This window comes from Scomber scombrus, chromosome 10 (genome assembly GCF_963691925.1).
Source record: "Scomber scombrus chromosome 10, fScoSco1.1, whole genome shotgun sequence".
Taxonomy (NCBI): Eukaryota; Metazoa; Chordata; class Actinopteri; order Scombriformes; family Scombridae; genus Scomber; species Scomber scombrus.
The window spans coordinates 7,429,511-7,443,380 of NC_084979.1; the positions used below are offsets into that span (position 1 = coordinate 7,429,511).

Genomic DNA, 13,870 nt, shown 5'->3' on the forward strand with positions numbered 1-13,870 from the left:
GGAATGTAAATATGCATGGAGTCAGAAGAGCATTTAAGAGGAGTTAAAAATTGAGATACTGCTACCTTTTCATTTAATTAGGCTCTGTGTTTTTAGATAAGGCACCTAGGCAGCATTTTAATAGAAAAAGACTAGAGTGAAATCTTAATTGACAAGCCTTTTTAAATGCTTCATATTAAAGCAGAACAAGAAGGGGGATCCAAGCTCATCTTAATACTCTTTGTTTCATGTCTGTGCTCTAATATGAAATGTTTCCAACTATCATCAAATGAGGACGAGTGTGTATCTGACAGCGACAGTCGTCTGCTAATCTGCTGTCATCTTTCACAGGTTTATCTGTTGTCTCAGCAGCAGCAGCACAACAGGGACTTCATCTCAGGCAATACAGCTGATTATATTCCACAAAACAATGCTCATTAAGATGCATACTGATCAGAGCAAATTCAAAGGTGCTTATTGTCATCAAAGCATCCCCCACTCCCAGGAGGAGGAGGAGGAGGGTTTCTGTGTGTATAGTCATGTTAATTACATTTAGCTGTGGAGATCAGACAGAAAACACACACACACACACACACACACACACACACACACACACACACACACACACACACACACACACACACACACACACACACACACACACACACACACACACACACACACACACACACAAACAGGAGTGAAAGAAATAGTAGATGTCAGTATGTCAATAGTTCAATTAGCTCCCAAATAGGTCTTTGAATCATATGCAATACAATTATACTGTGCACACACACATGAATACAGTATATTATTCTGCACACATGTATGTAGGTATTTGCATGAAAGAATGACATGTGAATAAGCAGCTTTTTTTCTCCATTTGGCATCTGTCCAAATTAAACCATTGTTTCTCACCTGAATAGTGATTTATTTGGAACACACTCTCAAGAGTGGATAGTGTTGGTTTCACAATGTAGTGCATTAAAAGATCTTTGTGCCATATTTAGTTTGTTTACTTCAGGGAAACGCATTGACGTTCTCTCTGTTATTATTATCATCCATTGTGTTTTTGTCAAGAGGAAACAAAAGTTATAGTGGGACAGGCATTTTGGATGGACAGTTAGTATCTATGCATACACGCGTGAGATAATGTGGATGTGTTAATGTGTATGTATGTGCATGTGTGAACGAGTGCATGTTCCAGCTTACCACCAGAGACTTGGCCAAGATATTCTCCATAAGTTTGAAGTCGCTGCGTTGGAGCTGCTTGCTCTTGGTACTGGTTCCTTCTATCTCCTCGTCCGCATAGAAACGGAAGAACTGGGATTCATCTTTGAACTCACTCTTCTCCAAGACTGAAGGGGAAAAACACACAACATGTGATGAGAAAGCAGTTGGGTTTATATTAAAGAACATTTAATCACATTTTGATGTATCAAATAGACAAAGCTGTTTGCGTGAACTGAAATACTATTTTGACAAAGCAACAAAGAGACAAACAGCACTGGGTTAAATCTCCACTTGCTGAGAAGAGGGGATGTCACGCTAAAGAAAGGCTTTTTCCATTAGCTTTGACCACATATGGGACCTTCCCCATTAATAATCCAATATGTGTTTGTGCTAATAGTGGAAAAATTGATGGTCTTGTTAGAAATTTGGACCTTTTAAATGTCAAGCATGTTCCAAGATGGCACATGCCCTGCTTGTCAACTTCAAAGTACAGACTGTTTACCCAAGCAGAATCAAAAGAAGCTGCCCCTTAATGTGTGGACATCTTCACACAAACAAGCTAATACTTAATTAGCTCATTAGCTAATGATGCCAGCAAGAACATCTGGAGCCTAACCACATCTGGGTCACAGCCATCGCTGGCCGAGGCTAAGAAGATTCTCCGGAGGACACAAGAAACAGTCTGTTGTGTGTGCTTGGAAATCCCACTGTTGGGCTGAGCCTTGCTCAAACACATGGGGCGCTTCAAACAGGTGAGGAGCACATTATGGATGCTTCTCCAGTCACAGCATTTCTGACCCTGCACCGAAACACATTGCAAAGACACTACTGTAGATTTTTTCGTGTGTCTCTGATAAAGAGCTTGGCCGCTGAAATCAGGCCGTCATTTACAGTATGTGGGCAATTACTATGACAACTCAACTCACCACAAACACAGCATCAATGAACGATGCTGCCATTGTCACTGTAATTTGCCACTTTATACTTAATTAAAGAAAGTGGTAAATATACTACTATTTCATAATATTTTTGCATTCCTGATGAATGTCAGTTTTCTTTCCATCGACTTCATGCACATGGATTTTGGACACATCTGCAACAGGTGCAAATACCTAAGTATGCCTATAATGACAGGAAATATGAACCTCAACATGCACCACTGTACTGAGTACAGTTTAACAGCTGGCACTGGCCTCAGGCTATTGATGAACACATTTGAACTCAAACACATTCACAGATACAAGACATCCGATCAAGAACTTCTCCTTTTCTTACATATGCATGTGCGTAGGTGTATGAATCTGTAAATCCGTCGTAAAATGGGGCTTGTATGGGCAACACTGAGGGCTGAAGGTGCCCAGCTGTTCACAGATTCTGAGAGCATCTGGCACTGTCAGATGAACAAAAGCCTTCACAAACTGATTACACACGCACACCACACCCACTCACACTGGCCTCATGCCAACTCAAACGAACGTGAGTTATTTCCTCTGAGTCACGGAGACTGTGGCCATGTAATATCTTAACACCCATTGACTGGAGGGAGTGCTACTCCGGAAACTGTCATACCCTAATAACACAGAGTCTAACACGCATATAGTCAAATTACACATCACTCACATACTCATCCAGCATGCTGACAATGTCCAAAGGGTCAAGAAAACAGTGTCAATATCCCTTCTGTTGGACATTTATTCACAGGAACAGTGTTGCTCTTGACAGGTTATTTAATAATTAGTAAAGGATCTATTTTAAATTATAAATGTATGATTAAAATATGATGCAAAGATGCAACAATATGGGCAAAAATTAAATACATACTTAATTTCTACTAAGAGCAAAACACATTTTTAAATAACAATTGAAAGCATATATGTAAAATAAATATATATATATATATATATATATATTTATGACTTGTCTAAGTGCAGTGGCACCTTGCAGGTTTTTGTCATTTTTTATGTCAGTGACAACCACATAGACACACACTAACAGGGCGCATTATGTCCCAGAGGAAGGGCATAATATAACAGGTGTCCAGGACAGACGCGTAGATGATGGACGTAAGCAAGTAAGGAGAGATGAAAGGCATATTAGCTTTACTGTGCTATCTGTTATCCACCTCATAACAGATAAAACCAGACAGATGGACAAAATGTGGCAGAGTTGAGGAACACAAGGACAATAAAAGAAAAAAGACAGACAAGGAGGGAGAGTTCAAGAGGAACCAGGTGATGAGCAGCAGGTGTGCTGACTAAGGACTGGAGAGAGTAGGGGAGGGGTGAGGAGGGCAGACAGGCTGAGAAGAAAGAGTTCATGACCCTGAAGCAAGGCAGAGAAGAGGGAGGGCTAAAAGCAAACACGTGACTCGTCAAAACAGGTGGTAGCAGGAGGTACAGAAGGTGTGCATGTGTGTCTGTGGGTGTGTGTGCCATTTAGACAAACTGAAATTGAAGCCACTATATGACTGATTTGGTTAAAAGAGAGTGAAATACAAACACTAGACATATTTCAGAACATATTTATAAGCTTTCAATCATGTGTACATTTAAAACCTGAATACTAAATACATTTTGATTTATCACTAACGGCTGCATGACACAATTGCAGTCAAATAGTACTTGTGAGCTTGTGACCATTTAGAGAATATGTAACAATGACCATTCATTATTCTCACATACCTCACTATGCATCAGGAAGCACTGTCATCATATTATTTCTTCAATACTCCTTAAAAGTGGCTCTCACTTTACACATAATGCACTTAGCTGATGAAGATGATCTCTTCTCATTTAGGCCTCAACCAGCAGTCATGGTTCAGTAAACTGTCCCAGACAGCCATGTATCTAAGCCAAACAGCTCTGGTTAGGGTACATTGCTAATGCTGTTTACATTACATACATGCTGGGCTGGAAACAAAGCTGCTCCAATACAATTTGGTCAATGAGGTAACTGAGACTTGGCTAGACTGTATATTCAAATATAAGATGCCCCTTTTTCAACCTATGACAGAGGCATGACACAGGAGAGGCTAGTATTACATTTTTACGGGTATAAACTAGGAATGTCTGAGGGGAAAATGTATGATGAGGTAATTGGGGGCACAGAGAATAGAGGGCCAGGGTAATAGAGAGGGAGGGAACACAGTAACATCATTAATTACATTTACATCAGAGCTGTTTCAAAAAAACATTGTAAATCATCACAGATAAACAAGAAACACCCCAACATGCATTTCATGTCTAAGTGTCACTGAGCTCCTTTTATCTTGTGCTGAATAAAAGTGAAATCTAAACTGAATTGAAGTAAAAATCAGTTTGTGTATGTGTGTTTATCCGCGCTTCATGAGTGCAAGTGTGGGCGACAATTTAACTGACCGTGATGCATGAAGCCATTGTTGCAGAGCCCAATACCCAGCATCACAGCGTCCTCCCGGTTCGTGCAGTCTCCCTGGGAAACCAAATCAGTGACACACAGTCGGTCGGTTACAATGCTTGTTTACACCTTTACACACACAGCAAACTGCAGCACCGCTGGCCTGACTGATCTCTGTGTTCCATGGATTGAAGATGCTGATGTGTAAGAAATGTGTAAGGAAGACAATGACGCATTCCGAGACATAACAGACATTTAGTACATTCAAATGGGAACTACTGAGTTACTTTAATGAACAGCTGATGATTAATTGCTCCTTAAAAAAGGAGGAGAGTATAGATTTTAATGGGCTACAATGCAACTATGATAAGTGATTAAGTAAAATTTAAAAAGTAAAATATTTTTTATCTCTAATAATTCACTACTTAATGACGTAGTGCACTGTCACTACTTTCGCTAGAAAACAGCAGCTTCCACTTTCCAGTATTCTGAACATTGTGTTATATTGTGCTTGATATTGTAGCTGTTACAGTCATTGGCTTTGTAACAAATGCCCATAACATTCAAGGCCAAATTTGACTGAACTATTTTTTCAGTGGCTACTTTCATTTATAGTTGACTGCAAACCATAAATATAATGCAATCTCAGTCATAATACTTGGCAAAAGTGAATTACATAACATAAAGAAAAGATTCAAACAGGGCAATTTCCCAACTACAGCAATGAGTTTATGTGTCATCATCTGCTAAACCTATATTTTATGTGTTTGGATTAAGTGAAGGTATAATGAAAATGATTTTACCTGTAACAGTAGCCAGTCCACAAGTTTGCAAGCAGGCACCACAGATTTAAAGGTTTTCAGATGATGATCTCTGTCCCTATAGGTAGAACAAAAGGTTTTACAAAATGTATTATTGCAGCACAATGCAGGTAGCATGAACCACTCTCAGTGGTAACAAATGCAAATGTTTCACATAACAAAAACTCTTTGTGGTTTACTGCATCGACTCAAAACAGTGTCAGCTGTTATGCTGCATTTCCTGAGTGAGCTCTCTGAACTCCAAAAAGGTCCTTTTTCGTGATCATAAAACATATATTTTTTCTGATATTGTCATGACGACACTCATATTAAAAGATTTGATGTATTTGCAGGTAAAACAGTCTGCAAGTTTACAATTTACATTCATTGCTCTTTTCATTTCTGATAACCTCTGTTTTTTTTTGAGAACACACCAACAACCACTGAGGACCACCTCTTTGCACCTCAACATCTCAAACAGGAAAAGCTGGGGATGATGTGTGGTTGACTGAGAGCCTACAAAATGGCTTGTGTATTCTATTTGCTTTAACATCTTAACTGCCATTCAAAATGAAAAACAAGACGGTGTGCTTTAAGCATAGAAGGACTCAAAGTGCACTGACCGATAATGCAGACGATGCTTTGAGACACCGTCTAAAGCAGGGAGGTCATCATCCTCTACAAGATATATATTCCTAAAATTGATTTTGTTTGGTTTATATCTATTTCATATTTCTCTCTTATTATATCCATATCCATCTATTTTATCACATAATATTATTGTTATTTAATCCATTTTAATGATATGAAAACAACAGGCGCATTGTCATTCAACAAATTTTAATATAATAGATGCACAGTTTATGATTATTTATGATTCATAAACTGCAACACATCCATCACTCAAACATTATAATTAATAGTTGCAGCTTACAATGCCAATTTAGTGACGGATTTTAAAAAGCCAGGCCATATTACATAATATCTGGCTGGCAGGCAGAGGGATTGCCTTTGTATGTTAATAGGATTTGTCCCCAGACCAAAAGCTCTTTGTTTGCACCGATGGCAACCCCAGGCCCTTCAATCAGCGGGTGAGTGATGGAGGGAGAGATAGAGAGATGAAGGGAAACAGTATGAAAGAAAGGGCTGCAGCGAACACAGAGAATGTATGTATGTGTGTGTGTGTGTGTGTGTGTGTGTGTGTGTGTGTGTGTGTGTGTGTGTGTGTGCGTGTGTGTGTGTGTTTGTGTGTGTGTGTAAAAAAGATGCGATATGTTCCTTCTGCTTTTGTATAAATTTGTACTTCTGTTCTGACTCAAAGACATTCAAATCAAAAATAATCATGAAGTGAATGAATTTTTCCACTTCATGGGGCAACTTTCAAGTTCAGGATTACAATATATAATATTAATAAGGAAAGTCACCCTGATTTAACTTCTAGTTTTAGGTCTTCTGTCCAGAATTAAGATTAATGATATGTTTACTGCATATGTGAGCAGGAAAGTGAGGAAGTACATGTGTTTATATGTGTAAGACAGTGTGAAATGGTGAGAAAGCGTAAGTCATGCATATAAAAAGTTACTAAAATAAATTCAACTAACCCCCATCACTGTGAAGATTAAAAGACAAATGCTCATAATAAGTGGCTCTCTTTTAATCCTTTAAGAGCTGCCTCATATAAACCTCCAGTCACGAAAACCTGGTGTCTTCAACCTGAACTGAATTTTCAACACATGAATCTACAGCAGCTCAAGTCTGCCTCGGAGTCCAAGTGTGAGGGGTGAGAGGTTTGAGGGATGTCATTCCTGGCACTGCTACTGTTTGTTCAGGCATTACAGAAAGGGTGACGTGGGCCGAATGTGAACGCTTCATGAATATGCATTCATGCACCTGGAAAGGGGAAACATTAGCATATGGGGTTGGTGGGGGTGGTGGTGGAGGAAAGGGCAGGTACTTACTTGATGACAGGCGTGTGCAGGCTGTGAAGGCGGCAGTACAGCCTGACGCCCTGAAAGAGAAGAAAAACGGAGCGGCTGAGTCATAGCGCACACACACCTTAGGTAAACAAGTACAAGCATGGCTTCAGGATAGGAGATTCAGGTTGTGAAAACAGTTACCCTCAAGACATCATTTTAGGATATAGCTTTCAAATACACAGTCTCTCAACGGGGTTGGAGAACAGATGAAGGCAAACATAACAACTTTAAATCAAGTTGTTTGTTTGGTTTTGCTTTTCAAATACAGTTTCTGATTCAGTTTTTTATTGGAAAACATTAGTGCCTCCAGGGTTAGTGACCAGGCACTGGGGTTTATGTTGTTATGAATTTATTTATTCTATATTTTCAATAAATGTATTTAAAATGCAACTTGCGAGTATTTAGATTTTTTTTTTTTAAAGTTAAAACTACAAATGCAAGTAAATGTTTAATGTGTTACTGTTGTGAAAGTTCAGAAATGAGATTTGAAAACTATATTTTCAAATTATTCTGCATTCTGAACATGTGTCTCATATTGAGTCATAATTCAATTGTCAATGCAATTTGTGCAGATGCATGATGTATCTTTTACATTTTACTGTCAATGTGCTACATATGCAGACTTAAGATTGATGACAATTGGCCTCTTTTCCCACTATCTTTAGTTCCTACTTACTATTTGTTATGAAACTCCAGTAGATATATTCAGTAGCAGAGTTAGTTACCTTTGACATGATGTCCTCTAACTCACTGCGGGCCTTGTAGGTGCCATCGTCGTAGCGGAAGCGGTACAACACCTGCTCATTCTTGAACTGGTGCTTGTCTGACACTGAAATGTCACCAGAAACAGAAAATGTCACCATGGCTGGAGCTCAGGCTTTTTTGAACATGCAAATGATTGTTTTTTTTGTATTTAACTGCAGGCTACTAACTCGGACATTCACACAATAAGGTAAAGACAGAAGAAAGATGAGAAGCAAGAAACAAATACTTGAGGAAAAGCAGTTGTAAATTCATGTCTGTGTTGGTTAAGCCATGACATTCAAAAATTTAACACAGCAGACAGCTGTGAATTCTCCTAAAATTCTTCCAAACAGCATTAAAAACCACAGCAACATCCAAAATAAGTTCTTTTTTATAATTAATCCAACACAGAAAATGGAACATGACTAATATGTACACAAACAGATGCCTGTTGAAGAAGTTGAATCTGCCAAACAGAGGCAGTTTGGTTCCACCACAACAAGTTGGCATGGGCTCAAACAAACTGCTGGTTTTCTCAGTCTAGACTTAAAATGCCCTCATAAAACCAAAGGAATGCACCACAAAATCAGCCATTGTAATGTGTCAAATGTGGTATTAAAAGAACATAAAATTACTGAATTATTGTGGGAGCAAAGGAGATGTCAAATTTGCTTAGATTATGTAGCTGATTGCACTGGATAAAGTTTGTAAGCTTGACAATCTCTCTTTTTAGTCTCTTAGTCTCTTCACAACAACTCATGGATAGCACCAATTTGCCAGTCTTGTCAAAATACATCTCTGTGTTGGAGTTCCTTTCACTGACTGACTGGTGTCACCTACACTGTGCCTGCGGGGCCCGTGCCTCTCCAGTTTGCCCACAAATCCTGATTGCTATCTCACAGAGCCCTGCATGTCATTATTGTATTTCTCTGTGGTTGTGGGCAACTGCGAGGGAGGATTTCAGGGGATTTTCCACAAGTATTAAAGAATATGAGCAATGGGTCTCAGCAAATTTCCCTGAAAGGGTGGTGTGCATAAATCGTAACAGTGGTTTACAAGAGCCCCTTCAGCAAAACTCTGGACAACTGTGTTCATACATAATTTATAGCTGTTTGTGTACATTGTGTGTGTGTGTGTGTGTGTGTGTGTGTGTGTGTGTGTGTGTGTGTGTGTGTGTGTGTGTGTGTGTGTGTGTGTGTGTGTGTGTGTGTGTGTTTTATATCTTGCTGCATAATTCAGGTTAGTGGACCTGTGAATGTCACACTTTAGACTAAATTAAGGAGGGGGAAATAACATGAGATACATTACCAGAATTGTTATTAACAGTGCCTTTCAATCGTGGTAGTTTCTACCGTAAAATGTGCAGTCCATTACCATGTCACGGATTTATTTATAACATGACTGAGTCAAACGATTACAGAAGGAAAATGTTAATGAGAAATCAAGCAGGATAACAAGTCTAGAAAAAAGAAGCATGAGATGACTAAAAGTGAAAAACAGCAGTGAGAGCAGTTAATATGTGAGTAAAAAGTAAAAAAGCAAGAGACGGTGACGCGAGTTTCAGAAACAGAAAAATTCAAGAGAATCGCATTAGGAGAGCAAGACACAGAAATAAAAGAATTTTGTTTTGTCTCACCATGATGAATGATGCCATTTTCCAGCAATGCTTGTCCCAAGTTGACCCCTTCATCAGGTTTACTGATCTCTCCGTTCTCTATCAGCCACGACACAAACTCACTGAGGACAAAAGACAGACAAGCATATGATGAGGCCTAGTTCCTTAAAACTGATTTGTCTTGGGTTTTCAATCTTTCCTGTAGAAGTTCTTGCTGTGGTGCTTTAAGCATAAAAGTTCACAGAGAGTGCGGGTGCCACTATGCCATCATCTTTTTCCTTTGAGTTCTGTTGATAAAGCTGGTATTTCTAAAAGTACCACTATTTTCTTTGATGTTCAGTCATGGAGCCTTTCATTCTAATGCTAAATACTCAGACCATATCAAACTTTTAAAACCATGCAACACTTTCCTGGTTCTGAGGTGTCCGCTCTTAAACACAACATGTATAATATATCACATAACAAAAAATAAATAAATACATACATTATACTTTATGATTTCTTAATATGCAGCAGGTGCAGAAGTCATCATGACTTCAATTTGTATAAATGGTCAAAGTAAACAGGCATGGTCCAGAATCCACCACTAAAGACATACAACCACGCAAGGTTCATGATGTTGCTTTAGCAAGGCAGCAAAACCACTAGCCAGGGTGGTAAAGTCTCAACAGCATTAGTGCTGCAGTTTCCCTCCAGCGTCAACAGAAAATAAGTCGATGTACAGAGCTTAACTGTTTTCTATTAGTTTTTGTTGGAATCTGTTGCCCAAAAGCCAAAGCAGAAAAAGAGCTTGGGTGTGTGACTGAAACTGGTATTGAAAAACTCTCACACCATTAACTGTAAGAAGCAGCTGATGTAAAGGAGAAAGGAAGGTGATGGTTTAAATGTTTTGCCCAATGCTTTGTTTGTGTATAACAAGCACTGCAATGCATTACTGACAGTGGTATTGATTGTTAAATGGTGCTGTCCTAAGGGGGTGGGAGGGTGGGGGGGGGGGGGGGGGGGGGGGGGGGGTTAGAAGAGTTAATACGAAAAATGCATATTTTCCCACTAGAATATTCTCAACTGCAATAGAAGTAGCTATCAGTTGTTTGTTTACTACTTTTTAATGGTGCATGCAAACCGCAAAGTGTTTACGTAGATGTCTTGCAAGCAGAGAATATTGCTTTCACTGAGCCCACGCAATACAGCCTGTGAAATATGTCCATTCTGAAGCAGAGTTGGCCTTGATGATCACTTCTGAAAGCATTGTGCAATGCAACGTGCTGACACTGTGGCAAGACTGTTAGAGCAGAAAGCTGCTTATTCTGTCACTATGAAAGGTGAAAAAAAAGAAAAGGTTCCACTTTGAAGAACTACTTAGACCATACCCACACACATCTATGTATTTGTAGAAGTGTTTCTTTTAAGTTTATCCTTTTTTTCTTTTGCTACAAATATCCCCTAAGACATACTTTGATACTTTATTTGCATTAGCCATCCAAATGTTCGCACTTCAGCTGTGTTCACGTCTTTTCACACCCGGTGTGCACTGAACAAATGTTTGAGGGAGAAAATTACATTCTCCCTTTCTTCGTCTTTCATGCTGCTGAGCGAAACCACTTTCCAAGATACTGATGAACAGTGAATTGGAGGGAGCTAATGGGTGTGTGTCCATGCCAGCATGGGAATCATTTTGAAGCATGTGTGCGTGTGAAAAAAATTGTGCTTAGGTGTGGATTTGCTTTAAGGCAGACATGTAACAGATGTATGCAGTGTATTTGTCTGATCACTTAGCATGCATAAATGTCAAGCATACGAGGTGTGCAAGTGTGTGCACGCCTGTGTGTATGATCATGTAGAACTGTGGACACCTTCAGCCATCTGCCATTAGTCCTTTTTGTCTGCCTGCAGCACAAAAGGAATATTTTATCATAATTAATAAGAGCTTTTCTTGTGACCTGCCAGGTGCATGCTATAACCTATGTCTCTGCATGTGTGTGTGTGTGTGTGTAAAGGGAGGTCAGTCCAAATAGGCCTTTTCATTTTTTTTCTTGGGAGAGGACACGTTTTCATGCCTGCATAATTAGAGTGAGGGTGTTCATTGTCTCTCCGTATGTGAATGCTCAAGTCAAAACCAGTGGCTGTTAATTGACATTGACGGGGGCTTAAGTGAATGTGAGGGGTGTTGTGTGTGTGTGTGTGTGTGTGTGTGTGTGTGTGTGTGTGTGTGTGTGTGTGGATGTTATGTAAGAGTCAAGTTAATTTTGGATACACAGCTGAAACGGAAATTAATATGATGAGCAGGAATTGTGTGAGTGTGCGCATGTGTGTGAGAGAGACATATCGATATAGGGTGAGTCTTCAGACACATAGTGAAAGATAGAAGACAAGGATAATGGATTTGTGGGAATATCTGCTAATGGATGGTTCGAGCCTCTTCATATTTCAGTATATGAAATGTGTTTCTGTATACAGTACAGTGCTTTATAGTACACTGTTTCTGAAGCAAGTATACAAGAAATCAACATAATGTACTGTTTTATATGAACAGGAAATGATAAAATAACTGCAATTTAAGCTAAACTGCAAATTTAGAATGTCACTTCCAATTAAACATCACACACTTTCCAAATTCATATTTTTTGTTTGTTTTTCCAGTACTTTTCTGGAGTCATCTCACCGTCACTCATTTCTTTTGTGCATTGCATCGTGTACATCAACTGCACACAAGTATGAATAGAATTTTGTTTTTTTACATAATTTTGCAATGTTTCCAGTTTCAATACACTACATACTCAAAAGCTGTTTAAAATTAACTTATAGTATGAAATTGGGACACAGCTCGTATAATTTCTTCTGTGGGAGAACCATCCAAAAGCTAGTGGAACTGAAGCGAACCCAGGGGGAGCTGGAACATTTGTCAAAGAAAAAAGGGAGTCAATAGTTGAGATCTAATTGCATCTCTTCATGGTTTGAGCTCTCTTACAATCAAAAGTTAAGGGCGAAACAATAAAGAGATGATATGATATAATAAATCACCACTTTATGCAATCACTACCATTACCAAAAAAAAGTAGCAATGATCATCCAGTAAGAAAATGCAAAGCATGTTAAAACCGACTACCTTCCTGTGTCCACAGCAGACAGCTGATGGAATTACGCTATCAAGACAACAGGGTGCTATCAAACCGGGAGTCAGCATCTCAGTTTAATGCAATGAGCATTTAAACTGTGCCTGCTGCTAATTTCATCAGAAAGACAAATGCAGAGGTAATGCAGGTTGCACTCATTGGCAGGAAACGACTGAGCGATAAAGTGAGCAAAGTGGGAGATAGTATAGAGTGAAAACAGAGTGAGGGAAAGGATAAAGGGCGAGGCAAATGGGTGAGGCTAAGGAGGGAGTGAAAAAGATTGTGAGAGAAAAGAAATAACCATCTTGGCAAACATTGGAATTTGAATGAGCAAGTGAACTCTGACCTGAAAGTGGATAAGGGGGAGCATTAAACTGTTCTTAATAGAGGAGGCTCTGACCGGGAAAATAAGTGCTTAATGCAGACAAACACACAGTAAAGCAGAATTAAGTTCCTGGAAGGTCTCTGGATCCAGACAGTCTAGCAATTTACATGGATCAAAGAGGAAAACATACAGCCAAGGACCTCATACGACGCCACCGAGATGGGACACGTCTCCCAGAAACACTGTTAGATATCTGATTTACTCATTAGTTCCATTTCTTGGCAGTGGCTTATGTGACAGTAGTCAATGCACTCTTATAGCTACACGTTTAAAACATGGGTGGGGTTGATAATATGTAAAGTACTGAGAGGCCATGTTGGCAGTGTTGCAGACACATAATAGTTGCTCCCTAGTTTTTCTTTATAAAACACCGGTCTTGCCTTGTTTTGTTTTCTTGTTTCACCAAGAAGGTGCCAGATAGAATTTTGATTGCTGCTCAAGACCTCACAAATGCTTGTTTGTGATGCTGTACAGTATGTGGAGCTACTGGGGAAATCCTAAGCAAGTCTCTCACTGTCAATTCATTGTGTCAAAACATCAAGGGGACAGAGAGGGGAATGACTGTTGCAGAGCTTCAGTTTAACGTCCTCTAATAATGAAAGTCTGGGTGCCTGGGTGTGTGTGTGTGTGCTCGAAGATGTGAGTGTGTG

General features: G+C 39.3%; 1 protein-coding gene across 1 annotated transcript in view; it reads right to left on the bottom strand.

The window, feature by feature from the left end:
- The window catches only part of prex1 (phosphatidylinositol-3,4,5-trisphosphate-dependent Rac exchange factor 1), an 80,783-nt gene that overhangs the window by 28,837 nt on the left and 38,076 nt on the right, over window positions 1-13,870 (bottom strand). The window contains exons 11-16 of the mRNA XM_062427992.1: window positions 9,744-9,844; window positions 8,089-8,192; window positions 7,346-7,395; window positions 5,391-5,466; window positions 4,590-4,662; window positions 1,192-1,337 (exon numbers count right to left, since the gene is read on the bottom strand). Coding sequence (XP_062283976.1) covers window positions 1,192-1,337; window positions 4,590-4,662; window positions 5,391-5,466; window positions 7,346-7,395; window positions 8,089-8,192; window positions 9,744-9,844 — 550 coding nt within the window. The remainder of the gene's footprint in view (window positions 1-1,191; window positions 1,338-4,589; window positions 4,663-5,390; window positions 5,467-7,345; window positions 7,396-8,088; window positions 8,193-9,743; window positions 9,845-13,870) is intronic.